Source organism: Phascolarctos cinereus, unplaced genomic scaffold (genome assembly GCF_003287225.1).
Source record: "Phascolarctos cinereus isolate Bilbo 61053 unplaced genomic scaffold, phaCin_HiC Scaffold_2;HRSCAF=192, whole genome shotgun sequence".
Lineage (NCBI taxonomy): Eukaryota > Metazoa > Chordata > Mammalia > Diprotodontia > Phascolarctidae > Phascolarctos > Phascolarctos cinereus.
In genome coordinates this window covers 192589418-192609638 of record NW_027555625.1, presented here as the reverse complement: position 1 = coordinate 192609638, position 20221 = coordinate 192589418, and the positions used below count along the sequence as shown (strand labels likewise).

General features: G+C 37.6%; 1 protein-coding gene across 1 annotated transcript; it reads right to left on the bottom strand.

Annotated features, from left to right (window-relative positions):
- Positions 1-5994: 5994 nt before the first annotated feature.
- On the bottom strand, positions 5995-19096 carry RPS7 (ribosomal protein S7). The gene is given in 9 exon segments (XM_020965855.2): positions 5995-6108; positions 7093-7243; positions 13676-13740; positions 14905-14944; positions 14946-15036; positions 17569-17578; positions 17771-17842; positions 18735-18817; positions 18990-19096. Coding segments are annotated over 9 exon segments (615 nt in total). The 5' UTR covers positions 19015-19096; the 3' UTR covers positions 5995-6030.
- Between the last annotated feature and the right edge of the window lie 1125 nt (positions 19097-20221).

Below are 20221 nucleotides of genomic sequence, written 5' to 3'. Positions count from 1 at the left end.
GGGAACCTCTGAAAAGACTTAAGTAAGGGAGTGGCAAGGTCAGATCTGTGTTGTAAGATTTTTTTGGGTAGTTTATGGAAGACAGGTCGAGAGGAGATATTGGAAGCAAGGATATAGTAGGAGATTACTGATATTCAAGTGAGATGTTACTGACTGATGTTTAATCTCATCATGATAAGACAGTAGGCAACTGCTGTACTTGCATACAGACCTTTTAACTTTTTAAAGAATAAGACATTTAGCAGATAGTAAAATCCCACCAAGCAGTATTACCTCTTAAATCCCTCATTTGGACTTCTCAGTTACCTCAAGTTCACACAACCCCAAACAAGGACATGATTGTGAAGCAAATTAACAGAATGATTACCTTGTTTATGAAGCATGCTGTGTTCTGTCAAATAATGATTAAAACTTGAATAAGTCGTGATTGGTTCCATTTTCAAAGGGATGGTTAGGCAATTTTTAGGTGCTGGCAATAAACAGTATACTAAGTGAAATGACAGCCTCATTTAAATATATTATTACAGAGCATGAACTTGATTTTACCCATATAGAATTTTGAGTAAAAACATAATTGCCAAAGAAGCATTCAGACTAAACTTCATTATAATCACTCACCCATTGTTGTATGCCATTATTGATTACAGTGAGAACAATTCATCTAAGCTAAAAGCATTTTAAAAAAAGAATTCATGTTGTATTAATCCACTTCTTAGTAACCAGGCACATCTCTGGTAATTGAAATGTCTCTACTTGAATTGTACGGAGGCTGTGTTATACCAGTTACAAATTTCAATAAATGTCAATAGTCTGATTTTTATTTTAAATGTCTAATTGCATGCATTTTAACTATGCAAGGTGCTGAAATGGTAGAGTAGTATTTAGTAACTACCAAGCTTTGTGATGCTTCATCAGGTCTATTAAAACCAAATTTTGTGTGACTATGAGAATTAGAATGGATTAAGCTATTTTTACAAGGAAAAGGAAGCAATAGGGGGTGAGGAAAAACCACTTCCCTACAGATTAACATTTGTTCTTGCATGTTGGGGACCCAGGCATGTCAATACTGCTTATTGCTGTATCAAAGGCCAGACACAGGGATCCATTCTTATCTGGTGTAGACATTTCCTAACATCTTTTCAAAGTACTACATTTATTTAGACTTTTTTGTTGTTGTTTTTCATACTTTGCTTCTTCACTAAAGCCCCCTACAGATGGCTCCTCATGTTGTGAAGACTGAGTACAGAACAAGACATGCATTTTTTTTTTGACATAACTAATGCAAGAATGTGTTTTGTTTGAATATGACATTCTTTACAAAGGTTTAGTTTTTCTTTTTTCCCCCAGTGGGAGAAGAGAGAAAATAGATGTCTGTTAATTGAAAAAATTAAATTAAACTTTAAATTTCAAAATAGATGTAAGGTAAATGGGGATCAGGGAAGGCACTAGCAGGAAGTACCCATGCCAACCATGCCTACATCAAACCTAGCTTAGCTTATGACTGACTCCTGGGACTGTTCCACATCCAACCCATTAGCCTTTTCAGGTTGGAAATGCCCCAACATCAATAGCCCCCTCCTCCAATTTGTGAATTTGTCCCAAGAACCTCCATTTAAGGAAGTACCCATGTCAACCATTCTCACTTCAAACCTAGATCAGACCACGTCTCCTTGCACTGTTTCTACTTCCTTCCTCCCAGCCTCCCCTCCCCCCATTTCCCCCTTTCTAGTTCCTTTTTATATGTAGTCTTCCCCCATTAGAATAAGGTCCTTGAAGACAGGGAGTATTTTTTTTTAATTCCCAATGTTCTATTTATCTAACATCTATCTATCATCTATGTATCTGTATGCCTCATTTTATTGTACTTCAACTTCATTACACTTTATAGATAATTTTTTTTTGGCTTTGTTTTGTTTTGTTTACAAACTAAAGGTTTGTGGCAACTCCACAATGAGCAAGTCTATGGGTGCCATTTTTCCAACAGTATGTGCTCACATCATAACTCTGTCACATTTTGGCAATTTTCACAACTATTTCAAACTTTTTCATTATTATATCTGTTATGGTGATGTGTGGTCAGTGAGCTAGCTGTGATGTTACTATTATAATTGTTTTAGGGTGCCACAAACATCGCCCAGATGAGACAGGGAACTTAATAAATGCTGTGTTCTGATTGCTTCATGAACCAGTCTTTCCCCATCTTTCTCCCTCTTCTTGGGCCTCTCTACTCCCTGAGACACAACAATATTGAAGAATGTTACATAAACTGAGTTGATAAAGCAGCAGCAAGGTTTGAGATGACTGACTCCAATTTTGAAAGTTCTACTCTAAGCAAAATGCTATCAAACAGCATCACATATTACAGAGAAATCCTTCATGAAAAAGAGTCAATCAATGCAGCAAACTTCATTGTCTTATAAGAAATTCCAACAGCCACCCCAACTTTCAGCAACCACCACCCTAATCAGTCAGCAGCCATCAACAGCTAGGAAAGCCCCTCCACCAGCAAAAAGATTAGGATTCACTGAAAGCTCAGATGATGGTCACCATTTTTTAGCAATAAAGTATTTTTGATTAAGGTATACATGGGGTTTTTTAGACATAATACTATTACTCACTTAATAGACTACAGTACAGTGTAAACATAACTTTTGTGTGCACTGGGAAAACAGAAAATTCGTATGATTTACTTTATTATGATAGTCACTTTATTGCAGTGGTCTAGAACTGAACCTCCGAAATCTCCTAAGCATACCTTTATCTATCTATTATAGCTAGGAGAGATAACAAAGGACTCATGTAGGTGGTCCTTGAGCAGAATCTTGAAGAAAACAGGATTTTAATGAAGATGGAGAATGTTCTAGATAGGGTGGACACCAGGTGCAAAGACAGAGCAAGAAAGTAGAATATTAGAGGAACAGAAAGACAAAAAAAAGTGGGAAGAGTCAAGGTGAAACAAAGGAGCACACAAACACACAGCAAGGAAACATGCATTTATCAAGCCTTTAAAAAGTGCCAGCTTTAAAATGCACTGACTTTTGATGGTTTCTCAGTTGTGTCTAACTCTTCATGACCCCTTTTGGGTGTTTTCTCGGCCATGATACTGGAGTAGTTTGGCAGTTCTTTTTCCAGCTGATTTTACAGATGAGGAAACTGAAGCAAACAGGGTTAAGTGACTTGCCCACAGTCACACAGCTAACAGCTATCTGAGGCCAGATTTGAACTCCGAAAATTGAGTCTTCCTGACTCTAGGCCTGGCACTCTACCCATTGTGCCACCTCGCTGCCCTTATAAACATATGTATGGCTATATATAAACATACATTATTCCCACTTCAACTCAATCTCCTGAGTGCTCCACATCCTTACCAGCCTCTCAGAATGACTCATCTTGAACTCTGCTCTCCTTAGTAGCTAGTCCCTGGTCAGCATCACCGTATCTTAATGAGCCTCAGCCACCATCAGTTTATTGTCAACTCATTTTTACCACTGCTATACTTTCTCAGCAGCCTTACCACCACACCCCCTCAGCCTGGCTTTCCCCTTTATGTGTAGTCACCCCCCAATTAATACATAAGCTCCTTCAAAGTAGAGACCCTTTGTCCTCTTGCATTTACAAAGCCAGCACTTAGTACAATGCCTAGCATATAAAATATTTAATATTTTGTAAAGATTTCATATTGAATCCTCTTTTCATGTTCTGCTGTCCTAAAATGTTTTTTGATGTTTAAGTTCAGAATAAAAAATAAAATTTTAGAAAATGAAATCTTCTTTCTCAAAAGCAGCAGTGAAGAGACCGAAATGGTATAATAAAAAGGCTTAGTCTAATACCCATCTTGATCTCATTTTCTCCCTTACACTCTCCCAAGTCCAAATTCTCTCCACATCACCATGTGAAGTACTTAAAATTAAAAGAAATAACCTTTGTAAAAACTTCTCTGGGGCACAGGTCTGATTCACTGAGGGAAAACCACCCACTCAAACTGGCACCTCAATCTGGTTGTTTAAGCAAACATATTTAGAGGACAGGTTCTAGGGTTGATCACATATTCTTGGGGTGAACTTGTCTAGAAGTCCTTATTGAAAGTACAAGGCCTTAGAAAGTTGTTCTGACCATTTACATCACTACAGTCATTGCATACAAGGCATTCCAAAAAAATCTTAGTGGTTTTAGGTTCTAAAGCTTGAAAACTGGACTTTTTAAGACATGCTTTATATCATTTTCTTGGTATGCATATTTGACACACTAAATGTTTTTAAAAACCTAAGTGTTGGTTCTGAGGAATGGGAAAAAATGAACCTTTTGGGGGATCCGAAGGGTAGCTATAAATATTGCTTATTATCAACACAATGTGGCTAGTCAATTTTGTTCCTATTTTGTCACAACAGATTATTTTCTGGCAATATTTGGAAGTGACAAAAATAAGGTATCAAAAAACTTAAAATAAGGCTATCTTAACTTGCGGAATAAAAGGGTACAATAGAAGGTAATCACAGTTGGTTTGGTAATCTGGGAAACTTGGTGATAGGCTTACAAAAATTAGCTGCATTGTAGTCACCTAGACCATTGCTAAATATTAATAAAAATCGCTACTTGTCTCTGGTCAATCTTACAATCCCCTTTTAAAAAGTTGCCAAAATTCATCTAGAAATATAACCAAGCCACACAATCCAGCTATGTTGGATTGAGTTACAGGACTGGGATCAGATCCTAACTCACTACTAAACCATTAGGTTTATACCCTCTCATCTTGACACTTAACAGCTCTACATGATTCTATGAACTTCTATTTTGTAATGCATATTCAAATAGACATACAAATGTCACTTCCTTAACATTTTCATGGCATATGGTGTGTGTGTGTGTGTGTGTGTATATATATATATATGTAAATATAAAAGAACACCCCTAGACTGAACCAAGTTCCTTGAAAACAGGAATTGCCACTCACCCTTTGATCTCCCTAAGAATCAAGATGTTAATAAAAACATGAAGTTCTACTTATTTATACAACACACATATCAAATGTACTAAACTACTAAAACGAAAAAGTAGATGAGTAATTCAGAGAATATGAAGACCTGTCCAAACCGAGAGCTGAGAATGCATTCTCAAGAGCAATATATAAAACCATAGGATTCTAGGTTTGTCTAGCTATAGAAGTGACTTTTGTTGAGGTCATCTAGTCTAACCCTTTCATTTTAAAGTAAACTGAGGTTCAGGAGTTGTTACTTGCCCAAGGTACACAAGCACTGAAACACTGACATTCTGCCTTCTCAGCATGACTATAGACCTGAAAACAGAGCTGGCTTGAGAGCAACCATAACCTTGGTTCAGAGTATTAGTGATGAAACAAACTTCCCTCTCTCCTCTAGGGAAGGTGGTATAAGGACAAAAGCTCTTAGTGACAAATTAAAAGAAAAATTTAAAACCATGACCAACAATGCCATCTCAAGTTTCTTCAAAAGATTACTTAAGATATTATTTCAGGATATGCTTTATTCTAAAATTCGTCCCCTCCCCTTTCCCTATAAGACTGATTCCTAGTGAGATCTATCTTTCCAAAATGGCACAGATTTTAGCTATAAATGTCATAAAACTAAAAGTTTACTTAGTAGTCCTTTAATCCGAAGATACTAAATTAAAATACACTTCAAATTACATGTCACTCATCCATCATAATGCAGACAACTACATAAACATGCAACTTAGCTTCAAGTGCCCCTGGAGTCCTTAATTTATATTCTCCTGATGCCAATAAAGACACCAGTGCTCTGAGAAACACCGCCAATTTCCTGCACAAGTACTTCAAGGTACTTGACCTGAGATCACCTTTCTGCTTAAAATTCTCATGTAGAAAATCACACTTAATTTCAATAATTACTACATTCTGCAATTTGAATGCAGTCTCATGACCTATGTGAGATTATTAATATAGATAACTGTGCTGCTACTTGTATAATTTTGGAGAAACAATTGTGAATTCAGACAAGGTTATGAACAATGGACTTTATTTAATCATTTCTGCATTTACAGCTGGAACTCTGGGAATTCAAAATTAACATCTTTGCCTGTCAGCTTCTTATAAACGCCAGAAAACGTTTCTACCTGTAAGAAAAAAAAATAACAACATAATATTTTTCATTCCACGTTTCAACAGTTTGACAAAGAATGATTTTATAAAAATGAGTTGTGCATGAATTAAGAGGAATATAGAGAACAATTCCCTGAAGAGTATAACTGAAGGCAAACTTGTCACGATAGACCCCATACCCCATTATAATACTATATAGGCTCCTCCTGTAACACATGGATATAATCATGACAGTCAACTCTGTGGGTTTTGAAACTGGAGAATTTCAAAAAGCCTCATGTGTAATATGCAACTCAAATTTAAAACACTTCCACCTAATTCTTTCACTTGTCAAACTGGACAAGGCACTCACTGATGACATCTGCCATCACACAATGAATGTGTTTTCACTTCTCAGGGATTTACCACTGCGTATAAAACTTCAGAAATGACCTTTACTTTCAGAAAGCCAACATTTCATCTTTAAAAAATGTGTCCTTAAAATCTGTGAGAGTGGCAAGTAGAGTGCACAAGGGTTCAGTTTCAAATTAATCATTTCAATGAAAACAATCTCTTCCTGAAGTGCTCCCTTTCAAACAGCAACCTACCACCATTGTGGAGAAACAGAAGAGGTAAAAATATTATTTTAAACCTGTGCCCACAACAAATGAAAGCTCAACTATAAAATAAGGCAATTTTTTATTCAGAGAAATCAAACAGTCAATTCAAGGTAAAGTTGAACCAGTTTGCAATTTAGTTTGCAGTATAAAAAGTTCATGCCCAAGGACACATGAGGCTATCCTGTTTCTGTGGGGGGGGGGGGGCAATCGGGGTTAAGTGACTTGCCCAGAGTCACACAGCTAGTGAGTGTTATCTGTCCAAGGATGGATTTGAACACAGGTACTCCTGACTTCAGGGCCGGTGCTCTATTCACTGCACCACCTAGCTGTCCCGAGGCTATCTTAAAAGATGAATATCAAGTCAAACTAATCCTAACAAATATGGTTGATCTACATTACCTTGTGCTCCACGTTGTTCTGCTGTGCTTTATCCAAATGGACCTTTATGAGTCTGCTGCCATCTAGTTTTACACGGATTCTCTTGCCAACAATTTCACTTGGAAAGACAAGGTCTTCAAGGATTGCATCATGCACAGCAGTCAGAGTACGGCTAAAAGACAATACAGTTATAAAATCAACTGAACTCAGGCTTTTTGGTGAACTGACACCTATATACTGTTTCATTTGCTATAAACAAATTGTTAAATGATAAGCCAGTTTTTTCAATGGAGCAATCAATAGGAAAATAATTTCACTGTAGAGAAAGTAATATTAAGATGCAAGTACATTATATGACCATATATGACATTGTACGAGTGAAACACAAGCTTTTGCAAACTAAGCTGGAAACCCTTTAAGCATGGACCCAAAGACAGACACTCTTAACTATAAATCTGAGAGGTTCACCAGCAGGATGACCAAAGTGATTTTTTGACTGCAGCAATTAAAGAAGTTGTGATTTGGATTAGTGGATTGAGTTATATATAATTCAAGTACTACAAACCCCAACAAGCCAGGCTCAACTTTTTAAATAGATTAAATCATTACAACATGTTATCTTTATAAATTATAACAAATATATTATTTTTGCATCAAGCATGCATTTTACATCTCCATTTGTCATAACGTGATTTTAAGTCTTATTCTCAAGGCAGTTAAATTGTATGAAAAATACCTTTACCCATAAGTCCATAAGATTTAATTGTATAAAGTACATTTGATAAAGACAGTTTCCTCTATATGTTTTATAGAATCATAATGCATGCTAGTGAATATGAGGCTTTCCCATTTAATACCCTATAAAATTTCTTTGGCGTGTTCAAGCATTTCATACTCCGTTAACTTTTTCAGAACATACAGTCTAACAAAACCCACTGACATTTAAACAGAAAACTAGAGATTATAAAACTTAACTGACAAAAATCATGCCATACCAATAAACAATAAAACTGTATTCCATCTAAGAGGATATTGAACTAGTGATGGATTTTTCCAGGCTTCCAAAGAATACAACTAAATTCTCACTTCCCTCTTATAGCAGATAAGGTATTTAAGAGGAAAGAAACAAACACCAGTACCTAATGTTTTATTTTGACAATTGTCTGAAAATGCTATGTAGCACTCTTACATAGGCAAATGCAAATCAATAAAATGGATAAAAATTAGGCCTCCTACTCCATTCACTTGGACACGACCCTGAAAGTAAAACCTCATACTACTCAACTTCAGAATTATAATAGGCCAATTAGTTCAAAATCCTTATTTTACAGAAAAACTGAAACCCATTAAAGTTTAGTGACTTGCCCAAAGTCACATGGATGAGAAGCAGGATTTGAACCCAAGTCATCTGATTCCAAACCCAGTTCTCTTCACAGTTCTACACTGCCTCCCTTTCTGTTTCCTAAAATTGATACTGCAAATGGCAGCTGACAACGCACATATTTTTACTGTAGTTCCTGATTCTTTACATTGTCACTAGATGCCTGTCTCTCAAATATCACAACAGGTAAATGATCCAATTCTTCCCTACACAACTTCCAAACGTACAGTAGCAATTTAGAAATGTAAAAAAGAAAGGAAGCACCACTACTTGGGCTCCTAATAATGGCCATACTGAATTGTGTAGTGGAGAGAACACTGGATTAGAAGTTAAAGGACAACTGGTTGATTACTAGCTATATGACTTTGGACAAATCACAAAAACTTCTCTTGGTCTTAGTTTCCTCACCTATTACAATGAAGTGTTTAGACTAGATTTCAAAAGATCCCTTCCAATTTTATATCTATGATCCCAGGCACATGAACTTAAAAAGGCTTCTAAACCTATTATCACATTAACTTATCTCCAAACATCTTTGCTACATTTATTCCTCCCACTCATTCCCACAAGATCAGGTCCTCCTTTCTTTGACTACCAACCTAATTCAGACTTTTATTGCCTCACAGTCCAAATATTATGGTCTTCTATCCTCTACTATCTCCTTCCCATTTTGCTGTCTTCCACTACTCTTCCTAAAGTGCATATTACTCCCTAGCTTAAATACTTTCAATAGTTCCCCATAATCTACAAGTTAAGTTCCATCTCCTCAGCCTCTTATCAGTATTCCCTAATAAGGTCCCAACCTACTCATTGCCTCACACAAAACCTATAAACCACATGCCTTTCAATTACTTACCTTAATTCCATTTCCCCTGCCTGATAAGATCCCTATAGTACATAGGCTTATGTGTATGCTAGCCCCTCTCAATCAACATTTCAAATTATATACTCCTGGATGACTAATACCACCAGTGATAACTATGACTTCTAATTTCAAACCACCACCACCAAAAAACCAAAACAAACAACCCCCCCACCACAGAAATCAAACAACCATCAACCATCAAGATTAACCTGCAATCATGTTTCAAAGGCCCTAGCACTGTGAAGAAGTTAAATGTCAATGGCACAAAACAAATTGTACAAAGATCCTTAGAGTTTAATGGTCTCCCAGTGCTGTGCAAAGAACATGTGCTTTTGGAAACATTTGAAAAATTTCGAAAAGGCTAGGTCTTTGAAGTTGCTTCACCTCTAGTCTAGAAAAATGAGCATTTCAATTCAAAACTATTAACTAATCACCTTGTTTAGACAGGGTCTTTTTACAAAATTTTCTCACTAGTCTTCTAGTGTCTAACCCATGTTACACACCATTATCAGAATTAATTTTTTTTAATACTTTAATACTTTGATCACCACTTGGAACTCAGTCCAAATTAAGTTAGATCAAAGACCAAATGTTACTCAGAGAAACTTTCTACTATCCAGCCATGTATTTTTGCATACCTCAAAGTTAAAGAGGAATGTGTACCATGAATTTACCCATTATTTATTCAATCTGCACTAGAATGAACTGGGTTCAATGACAAACTTTAGGCAAATGACATTTTTCTAATAGAGATCTCTCTTTATATACACATATCCCACTTTCTGTATAAAGACACACATCGTAATCTCCATCTTTGTGACAACTGCCCAGTGGATATTTTCAAATGTCCAGTAAGCATCTTAAAATTCAACATGTCTAAAGCAGAACTCATCTACCCTATTTCTGTCAATAATGCCACCATCTTGCCTTTAATTCCTCACTTCACACTTCCAATTAGTTGCTGAAGTGTTGTCAATTCTACCTCCCCAATAAAGTCCATATGCATTCCCTTTAGTCACATGACCACCATTCTCATTTGTCACTTTTTATACCTAAGCTATTGCAGTAGCCACCCAGTTGGCCTCCTCGCCTCAAGACCTCCCCTAGCTACCACCACACACCCCTCCCCCCATCCAAGAGATATTCCCAAAATACAAAGCTCTGACTACATTACTCCAGTGGCTCTCCACTACTTTAAAAAACAAACTCCTGTTTTCTTTTCCAGGCTTATTACATATACAATACTCTCCTCCTTCAATCACTTCATGTTCTAGCCAAACTGTGCTGTTTCTTACACACACCCCATCTCTGGGCATCTTAACTTTGCACAGGCTGTCTCCCAAACCTGAAATGTGTTCCTTCTCTTTATTTCCACTCCTCAGAAACCCAAGCTTCCTTCAAAACTTATCTAAGTGTCACCACTTATAAGATACTTCCTCCTCTCTTAGCGGTTTCTCTTCTGGCCAAATTATCTTGCATTTACTTTGTATAAATTTTATTTATGTCTACATATTGGTTTCCCCAGGTAGAAGATAACTTTCCTCACTGTTCTATTTTTGTCTTTCCATCCTCAGTGCCTACCACAGCCACAAGTGCTTGTTGATTGATCCAATTACTGCAAAATAACACTCAAAGGAACCAGTTACTACCAAACAGCATTAAGATATTTTAGGTTTCTTACACAACTAATTCAAAAGAAAACTACTGCAACATTTTCAAAACGAAAATAAGCATTTGTTTTGGAATGGCACAGTTCTTATAGGAAAACTTCATTTTATTTTATTTTTTTTTGGGGGGGGAAGCAAATCTTGTAACTTCCATCCTGATATAAGACAGACAGAATGTTAGAGCAACAAGATGCCCCTACCTTGTTAAAATGTCTTTTTGGAAGAGTAAATTAAGCACTCCTTGCCATCCATACCTCTTAGGGTCAATAATGAAAGGTCCTACTATGAAACTGAGTCAGGTCAAGGCAGGTTAGTTCAAAAATTTTGCCAGACCACAGCAGACCTTAATGCATTTGGGTTTTTCTAGAGTGTATCTGCTACAGAGCAGTTACCTCAGTAATTTTAGTTCTGACCTCTCCTCAGTGATGATTTTCCCCATACTGATATAAAACTGGCCATTTAAAAAATACCCTAAAGTATAGGTGAATTTCTTTTTTGTTCTCATTTCAAGATCGATTCACTTTTGAACACATGAATCTAACAAAACATGTCATAAAACATAAAAACAAATGCCTTTCTGAAACTATTTCCTTTAATACTGAACTTTAATTCAATGCTGAGTTCTCTTAATTTATTCACAGTAATGCAACTACAATAAGATAATAAACTCCTTACCAATTTTATTTTAGTCTCCAATATTTTACTAACCTTTAGAACACTTTGCAGTTGGCTTTATGATTTTCTTCTCCAACCAATCCCAACATAATCTTAAGTAACTTGCATTGACTTATTTGTCCAATGGACTCTTGCTTCACAATTCCTAAGAGCTCCTCAACTGCAGTGACTATTTCTTGTTGTTGCTGTTTTCTGGTGAGGCAGTCAGGATTAGGTGACTTGCCCAGGGTCACACAGCTAGCAAGTGTCAAGTGTCTCAGGTTGCATTTGAACTCGGGTCCTCCTGACTTCAAGGCTGGAGCTCAATTCCACTGTGCCACCTAGCTGGCCCTTGTGGTGATTTTCCCCACCAGGACACATAACCTCACTTTGAAACAGTGTGCAGTGCAGAACAATGGAAACAGTACTAGTTTAAAATCAAGTCTCACTAGGTTAAGTCACTTACCCTTCCTCATGTCTAAAGTAAGGGATTAAACAAGATGACCTCTAATTTCTCTTCCAGCTCCAAACCTATGATCTATGATACTCTACTTCTTTATATTTAATGTGATCCTAAAGTTAAAGATACTTTCTGGTACCTCATCTTAGAATAGCTTGCCCCTTTTAATCTTTCACAACTTTCTAAGCCAGTTGCCAAATGTAGCCCATCCACCATCTACTTTTGTTCCTGGACTGCCAATTATTATTGGAGTTAAAAACAAACAAACAAATAAAAAAAAACCCCCACACACCAAACCAGGCTTGACTATGTCAATTACAAACTTATATCACAAACCCACCAGAGTCCTGTCTTACTCAGAAATGTCTTCTCTTGTTGATTCCTTTGCTCTTCCCCATGGCCCCTACCATACTCCCTCCAGCTGTGTCAACCTCATTCTTCTCTTCCCAAGGTGCTGAATGTAGCACCACTGGGCAGTGGAAAGAGTACTGGACTTGGAGTCAGGAAACAACTGAAGACAAATCCTAACTTTGACACAGTAAGACAAATGACAAGTCCCTTAACCTGTTTCCTCATCGGCAAAATGAAAAACCCATAAAGACTACCTCATGGATCTAGCTGTAAGGATTTATTATTTGTAAAGGTCTTTGCAAAAGTGCTGCATAAATGTTAGCCATTAACTAGCAAGTTTACCTGTGCTCCAAAATTGCCCCCCCCTTTTTATTAAAATAAGGGAGTTCATAATAACAAACTAGGTTATCTTAAAGGTGCCTCTATTATTTAAATGGTGCCTATTTCCCTAACCATACCAGGTTCCATCATTCCTATATAAAAAATTACTCATGTTTTGCGGTACTTATTATTCAATGTAAATTTCATCTTGTCTATGTTGGACTCACATAAGGAATTAATGGATTCATTCACCCCACATTTGGATGCTGTTTTTAGTTTAAGTTGGCCAATAAGACAGAAAAAGAGAATGGCATAAATATTAAATACACAAATAATACAATAACTCAGATTTCTATAGCATTTAAAGTGTTACAAACTATTTTCCTGACAATCCAGTAAGTAACATGGAAACCGGTATCTTTTAAAGAAAAATCTGATTTTCTCAGCATCAGGAAATTAATACCAACTGAGATTCAAATCTAAGTCTCCAGATTTCAGGTATGATCTCCATATAGCATCTCAAGAATCATTTAGCCTATCACTACCTGAACATTTTAAAAGCCTTTATAATTGATCACAAGTATTTTTAAGCAAGTGAAATCTAGTTATGGAATGGACTCTAAAATACTGTCTTGGTATGAATGTAGCTCACTCTAAAATGAAATTTCCTTAAATAGATAAATAACATCACTATAGACTGTGCTCTACTCAAGGTAAATTTCTGGAAGGGAGGTGGAAAGTGAACATACTCAGTACTTAAACCAGATATATTACTTAAAATGGTCCAAGGTAAAATATCCTGAATATCCTTTCCAAAGCCTATAAATTTGGCTCTACTAAATTACCCTTTCTGTCCTGTTAATTATAGTTGTATGACTCCTAATGAGCTAAAAGGGTATACTCACCTCCTGGGACGCTTTTGCTTATTTTTTGTACGGCTTTTTCTCGTTGGCTTAGGAAGAATTCTTCTCTGTAAAAGATTATAAGTGCTTCATTATTTCAGAAACAAAAACTACTGTGAAAATTAGCAAAAAGCTTACCATCATCATCCCTACATCTTTTATTATGCATGTACTATATGTATGCATAAATGAGTTTCAAAGGGCAAAGAAACTCAAATATTGTAAAATACAATTTTTGAATATCCCAGAGAAATCCAGAGCAATCCCATCTTAGTATCTTTGGTCTGCAGTTTCACAGTGGAGATATAACTCTCTCACTTAACACAAACCATCTTTCCCAACCAGATACAAAAAACAGTACCAGAAAATAGCTGGTTCAAAAAAAATTGTCCAAGAAATACCAAGAACTATGAAAAAATTTTCAAATCAAATAAATATGCCTCTATCCTTCCTCCAAATCACAAATCTAATAAAGTTACTTCAAGACTCTACTTGAACCACAGCAATGTAAATTCTATGACATTGTTCCAAAAATATGGCTAATTAGAAATGTTTTCTTCAGTTACTTCACATTTGTATGTGATTCTCTTTGAGGGCAAGGCCCCTAATATTGTTTTGTTCCCCATGTTCTTGGTGGGTTAGATATATCTAGCAGCATTCTATACAAAATAGGATCCTTTCACTTAACCTCTCTTCAGTTTTATTTTCATCTGGAATCTAGACCAACAGTGCTCGGTCTTGTCTCTTTTTAAAAAATAGTCTTTTATAGTCCCTTAAACCTTAAATCTAGTCATTGCTCCCTCATTACTAACCAACAATGTTTACAGATGATCTTTTAAAGAAAACCAAGGCTTCAAACACACCACATATTTCTATTTAATCATTTCCAAAATAACATTCTTCACCACCCACAGGGACCAGTCCTTTTCAAAGAATAGCCTCAGAATTCTTTAAATAGTCTATAACATCTTCAAAACTTTTTTGACTTTTTCTCCTAGCTTGTCTAATAAAAGCAATTTTTAGTCAATGCTATTTCTGTCTCTTAAGCTCTTTTCAAAGATTCTGAGATATTTTAATCATATTTCAGAGATAACTCAAATGTGCAAATGACTCTCCCCTACACAATCTAGAATGCGTTCTCTCACATGTTTAAATGGTCCCATTTTAAAATTATTATCCCTCAAAATCAACCTCCCTAGAAAATTTTAAAGATCTAACATGACAGTATTTACCTGAGCAATAAAGACCACATGTTTGCCACTGAATTTTTTCCAATTCACGAACTAGTCGTACTTGAATCTTCTGAAAAGATTTTAGCTGAGGAACTGGAACAAAGATGATGATAGCTTTTCTGCCACCACCAACTTCATTTCCTGAGAATGAAAACAATTCAGTCATGCAACTAATTTATCAACTCACTCCTTTGATTCAAAAAATCAGCACTGCAGAATAAAATACTGTTCACCACACATGATTTACCACCTTTCAAATTAAAACTTATTCAGTTGCCTAGGTGGCAAACTACAGTACCTGAACTAAAAGAGGAAAAAATACATTTCCATCGTAAAGTATTAAATATTAACACAACCAACCAAACTTCCTTTGCAACTACTTAGTCAAACAAATCAATTTCATCCAAAAAATAACTTTTTTCATTTGTTCAAGCACACCAAAAGAATTCTCTGTCCATTTACCGTCAATTCCCTTTTACTCTAACATATGGTTAGTAAGCATGTATTATTCTAGCTCACAATTTCTTCACTTGCCATTATTTCATAGGTCTGTTTTTTCTTTATGTATTTCACACTTCTCTATCTTAACTACATGATATCATTCCCTTCATAATTTATTTAGCCATTCCCTTATTGGACATTTAGGTGGCTTCCATATTTTTAAAATAACAAATAATGCTATCACAATTTTTGAAGAGATAAGACTTATTACTAGATAGAGGAAGGGAAGAGCAGTTCTTGATAATATTTTAAGGGTATAGTCCCCAAAATGATCTATTGGGTTTGATTGCATACTGCAAGATCTTTCCCAAATACATTCTACTAGTTTACAACTCTACCAGCAATGAATAAAAACTCACTTTATTTCAAAATTGTTTTAATACGCATCTCTGATTATTAACAAAATTGAACTCTTTCTACCTAGGATAATAACACCATTTCTTCTTTCAAGAGCAATCTGGTTTTATCTTTTGCCCATTTACCCACTGTGGAATGAATGAAAATTAACTTTATAAGTGGGCGTTTATTTTCACTTTTTATAAGAGTTGGCATGATGTAAAGAAAGAGCTGGACTTGGAGTCAGGATAGATCTCCATTTAAAATATTCGTGCAATGATGAGCAAATCACTTGAATTCTGACCCGTTTCCACAGACCAGTAAAATGGGGATACTAACCACAATACTTAACTTGAAAGGGTTGTTATGAGGAAAAAATAGTAAAATACTACATAGTGTTACACAAAGTGCTATAAAAATGTCAGTTATTTTCAGATGTCATGTTCTTAATGCATTTTTATGCTTTTATATGGATTGAAGAACACAGAATTACAAAGGAAACCATCATCATTATATATTATTCAAACAAGGATAAAATCTCACCATCCCCTCACCCGAGTTCACAGCCTCCTGTTAAGAACCCGATCTACATGATTTCTAAACTCATTTCTAACACCAACATTCATTTTTATGGCAACATGCTTAAGTTTCCATATTATCTTTTCTCTGCCACTAACATGTGACAAGTTTCCAAAGTCTGGTAGATCCAACCAAAAACCTTTGAATCCAACTGTCAGAGATTATTTGACATGCACATAACATGCTACCAGTTATAGCTACATGTGGCAGTAAAATTGCTAAATCTATGTATACTGTGGATGTTCTCTTCCCAAAATATTTCTAAACATTTATTAGGCAAGAGCCTATAACAACTGAAGTGCTAGGGATATAAAGGCAAAAGACATCCTTGTTCTCAAGGACCTCAGTCTAACCAAATGAAATAACATGCAAAATAACTATGTACAAACTACGTTCAGGATTAATTTGAAATAATCAACAGAGGGAAGGCACAAGAATTAGGAGGATCAAGAAAAGCTTCTTGTAGAAGGTACAGTTTTAGCTGGAACCTGTAGGAAGTCATAGAAGCTAGGAGGGAGAACAATTCAGGCATGGGAGTTGTGAAATGAATTCAGGTGAACAGCAGGGAGGCCAGTGTCACCAGAAGATTGAAGAGTACCTGGTGGGGAGGGATGTAAGAAGACTGCAAAGGTGAGGGGACAATCAAGTTATAAAGGATTCTGAACAACAAACAGGATTTTATATTGGAGAATGAAGATGACTGGAAGTCAATGGAGTTTAATGAGCAGACCACTGAGGAGGTCAGACATGTAGAGGGATTTGAGTGGGGTGGGAAAAGAATTGTGACAGGGAGACCAACCAGCAGGCTACTACAGTAGTCCAAGTATCTGTACCAGGATAATGGCCATGTCAGAGGAGGGAAGGGGTAGTATAAGAGAGATGTAACAAGGTTAACCAACAGGCCTTGCCAACAAATTGGACATAGGGGTGAGAAACCAAGGAATCAAGCATGACCCTTAGGTTTTCCAGCCTGGGTGACTGAGAAGAGGTGGTAGTCTCTTGATGGTAAGAACTGGAAGAGGGGAGGGTTTGCATTTTGATTGGCTCCCAAACCCTCTCCTCTTCCAGCTCTTTATTACCATTCCACCCAACCTGGGTAGAATTCACTTGCACAATGTAACAAAGAAAAAAAACCCAAACAAAAAAGACCTAGAAAAACTAACCAAAAGCTATCTTTGAGATTTACACTCATTCAAAACGGACAATTTTTAATTTTCTTGCTAGAACCCATGAGTTTTCAACACCAACCCTCCATTTCCTAGAATCTGGATATATTCCATCCTTTCTGATATAGTTCTACCTCATGAAAAAAGCTGACAAAATTTTTTAAGTCATACCCTAGTAAGTGATTTAGTAGTAAAACAGCTCTAGTTACTCTTTGGAACAAACATATATATTCATCATCATCCACACACCCCCAAACCAAGACCAAAATTAAGAGTTTCTTTACCTTAGCTGCTGTGATATTCAGCTCTCTTAATTGAGCCTTTAAGTCAGAGTTCATCTCCAACTCCAATAGAGCCTGAAAAAAAATTGGGAAATTATTAAATATAAATCTCAGTATTTTGCTACAAGGTAGGAGAGTCTGCAAAACAAGGATTCCCCTTCCCTTTTCAAAACACCAAAAAGCTACCACGACCTGTGTACCAATTTAATACAAGCAGAATGTGGGTCAAGGTATTAGCCCTCAGAGTTTTCCTTTCCCTCTCCTTCCCCACAGAAACCAGCTCTACATGTCCTGATAATTACCAGCTAAGACCCTCGGTTTGTAGATAGAATCTGGCTTAAGCATTCCTGGATACCTATTACCTGCGCCCCCCCAGCCTCAGTTTCCTTAGCTGTAAAACGAGGAGTTTTGCATCTGTAAGGTCCTTTGCTTCAAGTATCAGCTCAAATCAAACATTTCTCCAAGATGCCATACCCACTCCCCCCTTAAAGCTATTAGTTCCCTCAGTAACTATCTCCAATCTATCCTCTGTCTACATATTTTGTTTGTACCTCGTGTCCCCCATTAAATTGGGAATTCCTTGAGGGCATGGACTTTCTCTGTGATTCCCTAAGTGGAGCAACTCCCTTAAGTAGGTTGGCACATAGAAGCTTAAATGCTTGCACCTTCTAATTCTAAATCTTATGATCTTAACTTTTTTCCCTCTTCTGAGCCTCAGCTGTCAGCAGTACAGAGGAAAATGCACTGGATTTGGAATCAGTCCAGCAGGTACTAGAATAACATTGTTCTAGGTACTGGGAAACAGAGCCTGTTCAGATCTCCGCTTGCCCCCCTATTTCTGAGTTTCGTTTTCTGTAAATCGGGTTAATATGCAAGCTCTATATCCTATGATCCTATGTCCCAAGGAGAGAGGAACCCTCACTTGTGGGCGAGGAAGTCACCTGTCAGGGACCCCAAATGGACCCACCTGTGAAATGCCAGACTCGAACTCGTCTGGCTTCTCGCCATTGGGCTTCACAATCTTGGCGCTGGAGCTGAACATGGCACCGCCTGTGAAGCACAACACAGAACGCCTGTGAGACGTGTGTGCGGCCCCCTCCCTCCCGGTGCCCGAGCTGACCCAGGCCCCTTCCCCCCCTTGCCGCCACGCGGGACGCCAGGCGGTCAGGACGCGGCTGTTCCGCGCGCGAGCGCCCAACCCCCAACCGTGGGCGCCACCGGCCTGCAAAGTCTCCCGCCGAGGCCATCCGCGACCCCGAACAGGACAATCCGTCGTATCCCCATCCCAGCAGACGGCCCCGCCGCTTTAACGCCGACTTCGGAGCGATATTCAAGGAAGTAACAGCCTGGAGAGCAGACCTAGGCCCGGGAAGCAGCAGATCGCTCACCCACCTCGATGAGCGCCGGCCTAGGAAGAGGGAGAGCTCTCGCGAGAACACCACAAATCTCGGCTACAGGAAGAAGGTCCGGGGCGAGGGCGGGGCGGCCGGGAACTGGAGCATTAAACCGGAAGATAACCGCTGAAAAGCTCCAGGATGCCTCGAATGGGAACAGGAAGTGATGGGGGCGGGAGGGGAAATGTAATTTGGTAATTGGTCTACCTGGAGAGGCGTTACTCTGGTACTCCGCACAAGTGTGACCAAGAAGTTTGCTCTTCCTGCGTGGAAATAGTAACCCTTTGGGTTGGAGCCCCCAGCAGCCTCCATTCTTTGCGTCTTTCCTTCTTTGTTCTGCTTTTTTTTTTTTTTGGTCTATCTTTCCTTCTAATCCCGGGACTTCTGGTTCCGTCTTGCGTTCTGCTTCTGACTCCCTCTGCCTGCTGACTGGACAGGATAATGGAAAAAATATAATAGCAAGTCACATTTGTATCGTACTTTAAGGTCATAAAAAGCACTTTCCATAATAACCCTATGAGGGAAGTAGTGCAAGATTGTTATTCCCATTTTACAAAAGAAACTGAGACCTAGCGATCATAGGATCTTAGAACTGAAAGGGACTTTAAAAGATCATCTCCTAAAATTTTCTGTTTACACAGGACAGTGATTTCCACTGCGGGATTTGAATCCAGTTAGTTAACAAACATCATACCATGTATTAAGTGCCTACTTTGTAGCTAAGTGAAGGAGGGATTGGAGTAGAAAGAGACATGAAGGTAGGGAGACCAGTTAGAAGCCTATTGAAATAGTCTGAGAAGTAATAACGTCCTGTTATGGCTGTGGGAGCTGAGAGAAGAGAACATGTAGGAAAGATGTTAAGAAGGTAGAAATGACAGGACTTGGCAACTGGTTGGTCAGTCATGTCTGACTCTTCGTGACCCCATTTGGGGTTTTCTTGCAAAGATACTGGAATGGTTTGCCATTTCCTTGTCCAGTTCATTTTTATAGATGAGGAAACTGAAGCAAAGAGGCTTAAGTGACTGCCCAGGGTCACACAGCTAGGAAGTGTCTGAGGCCA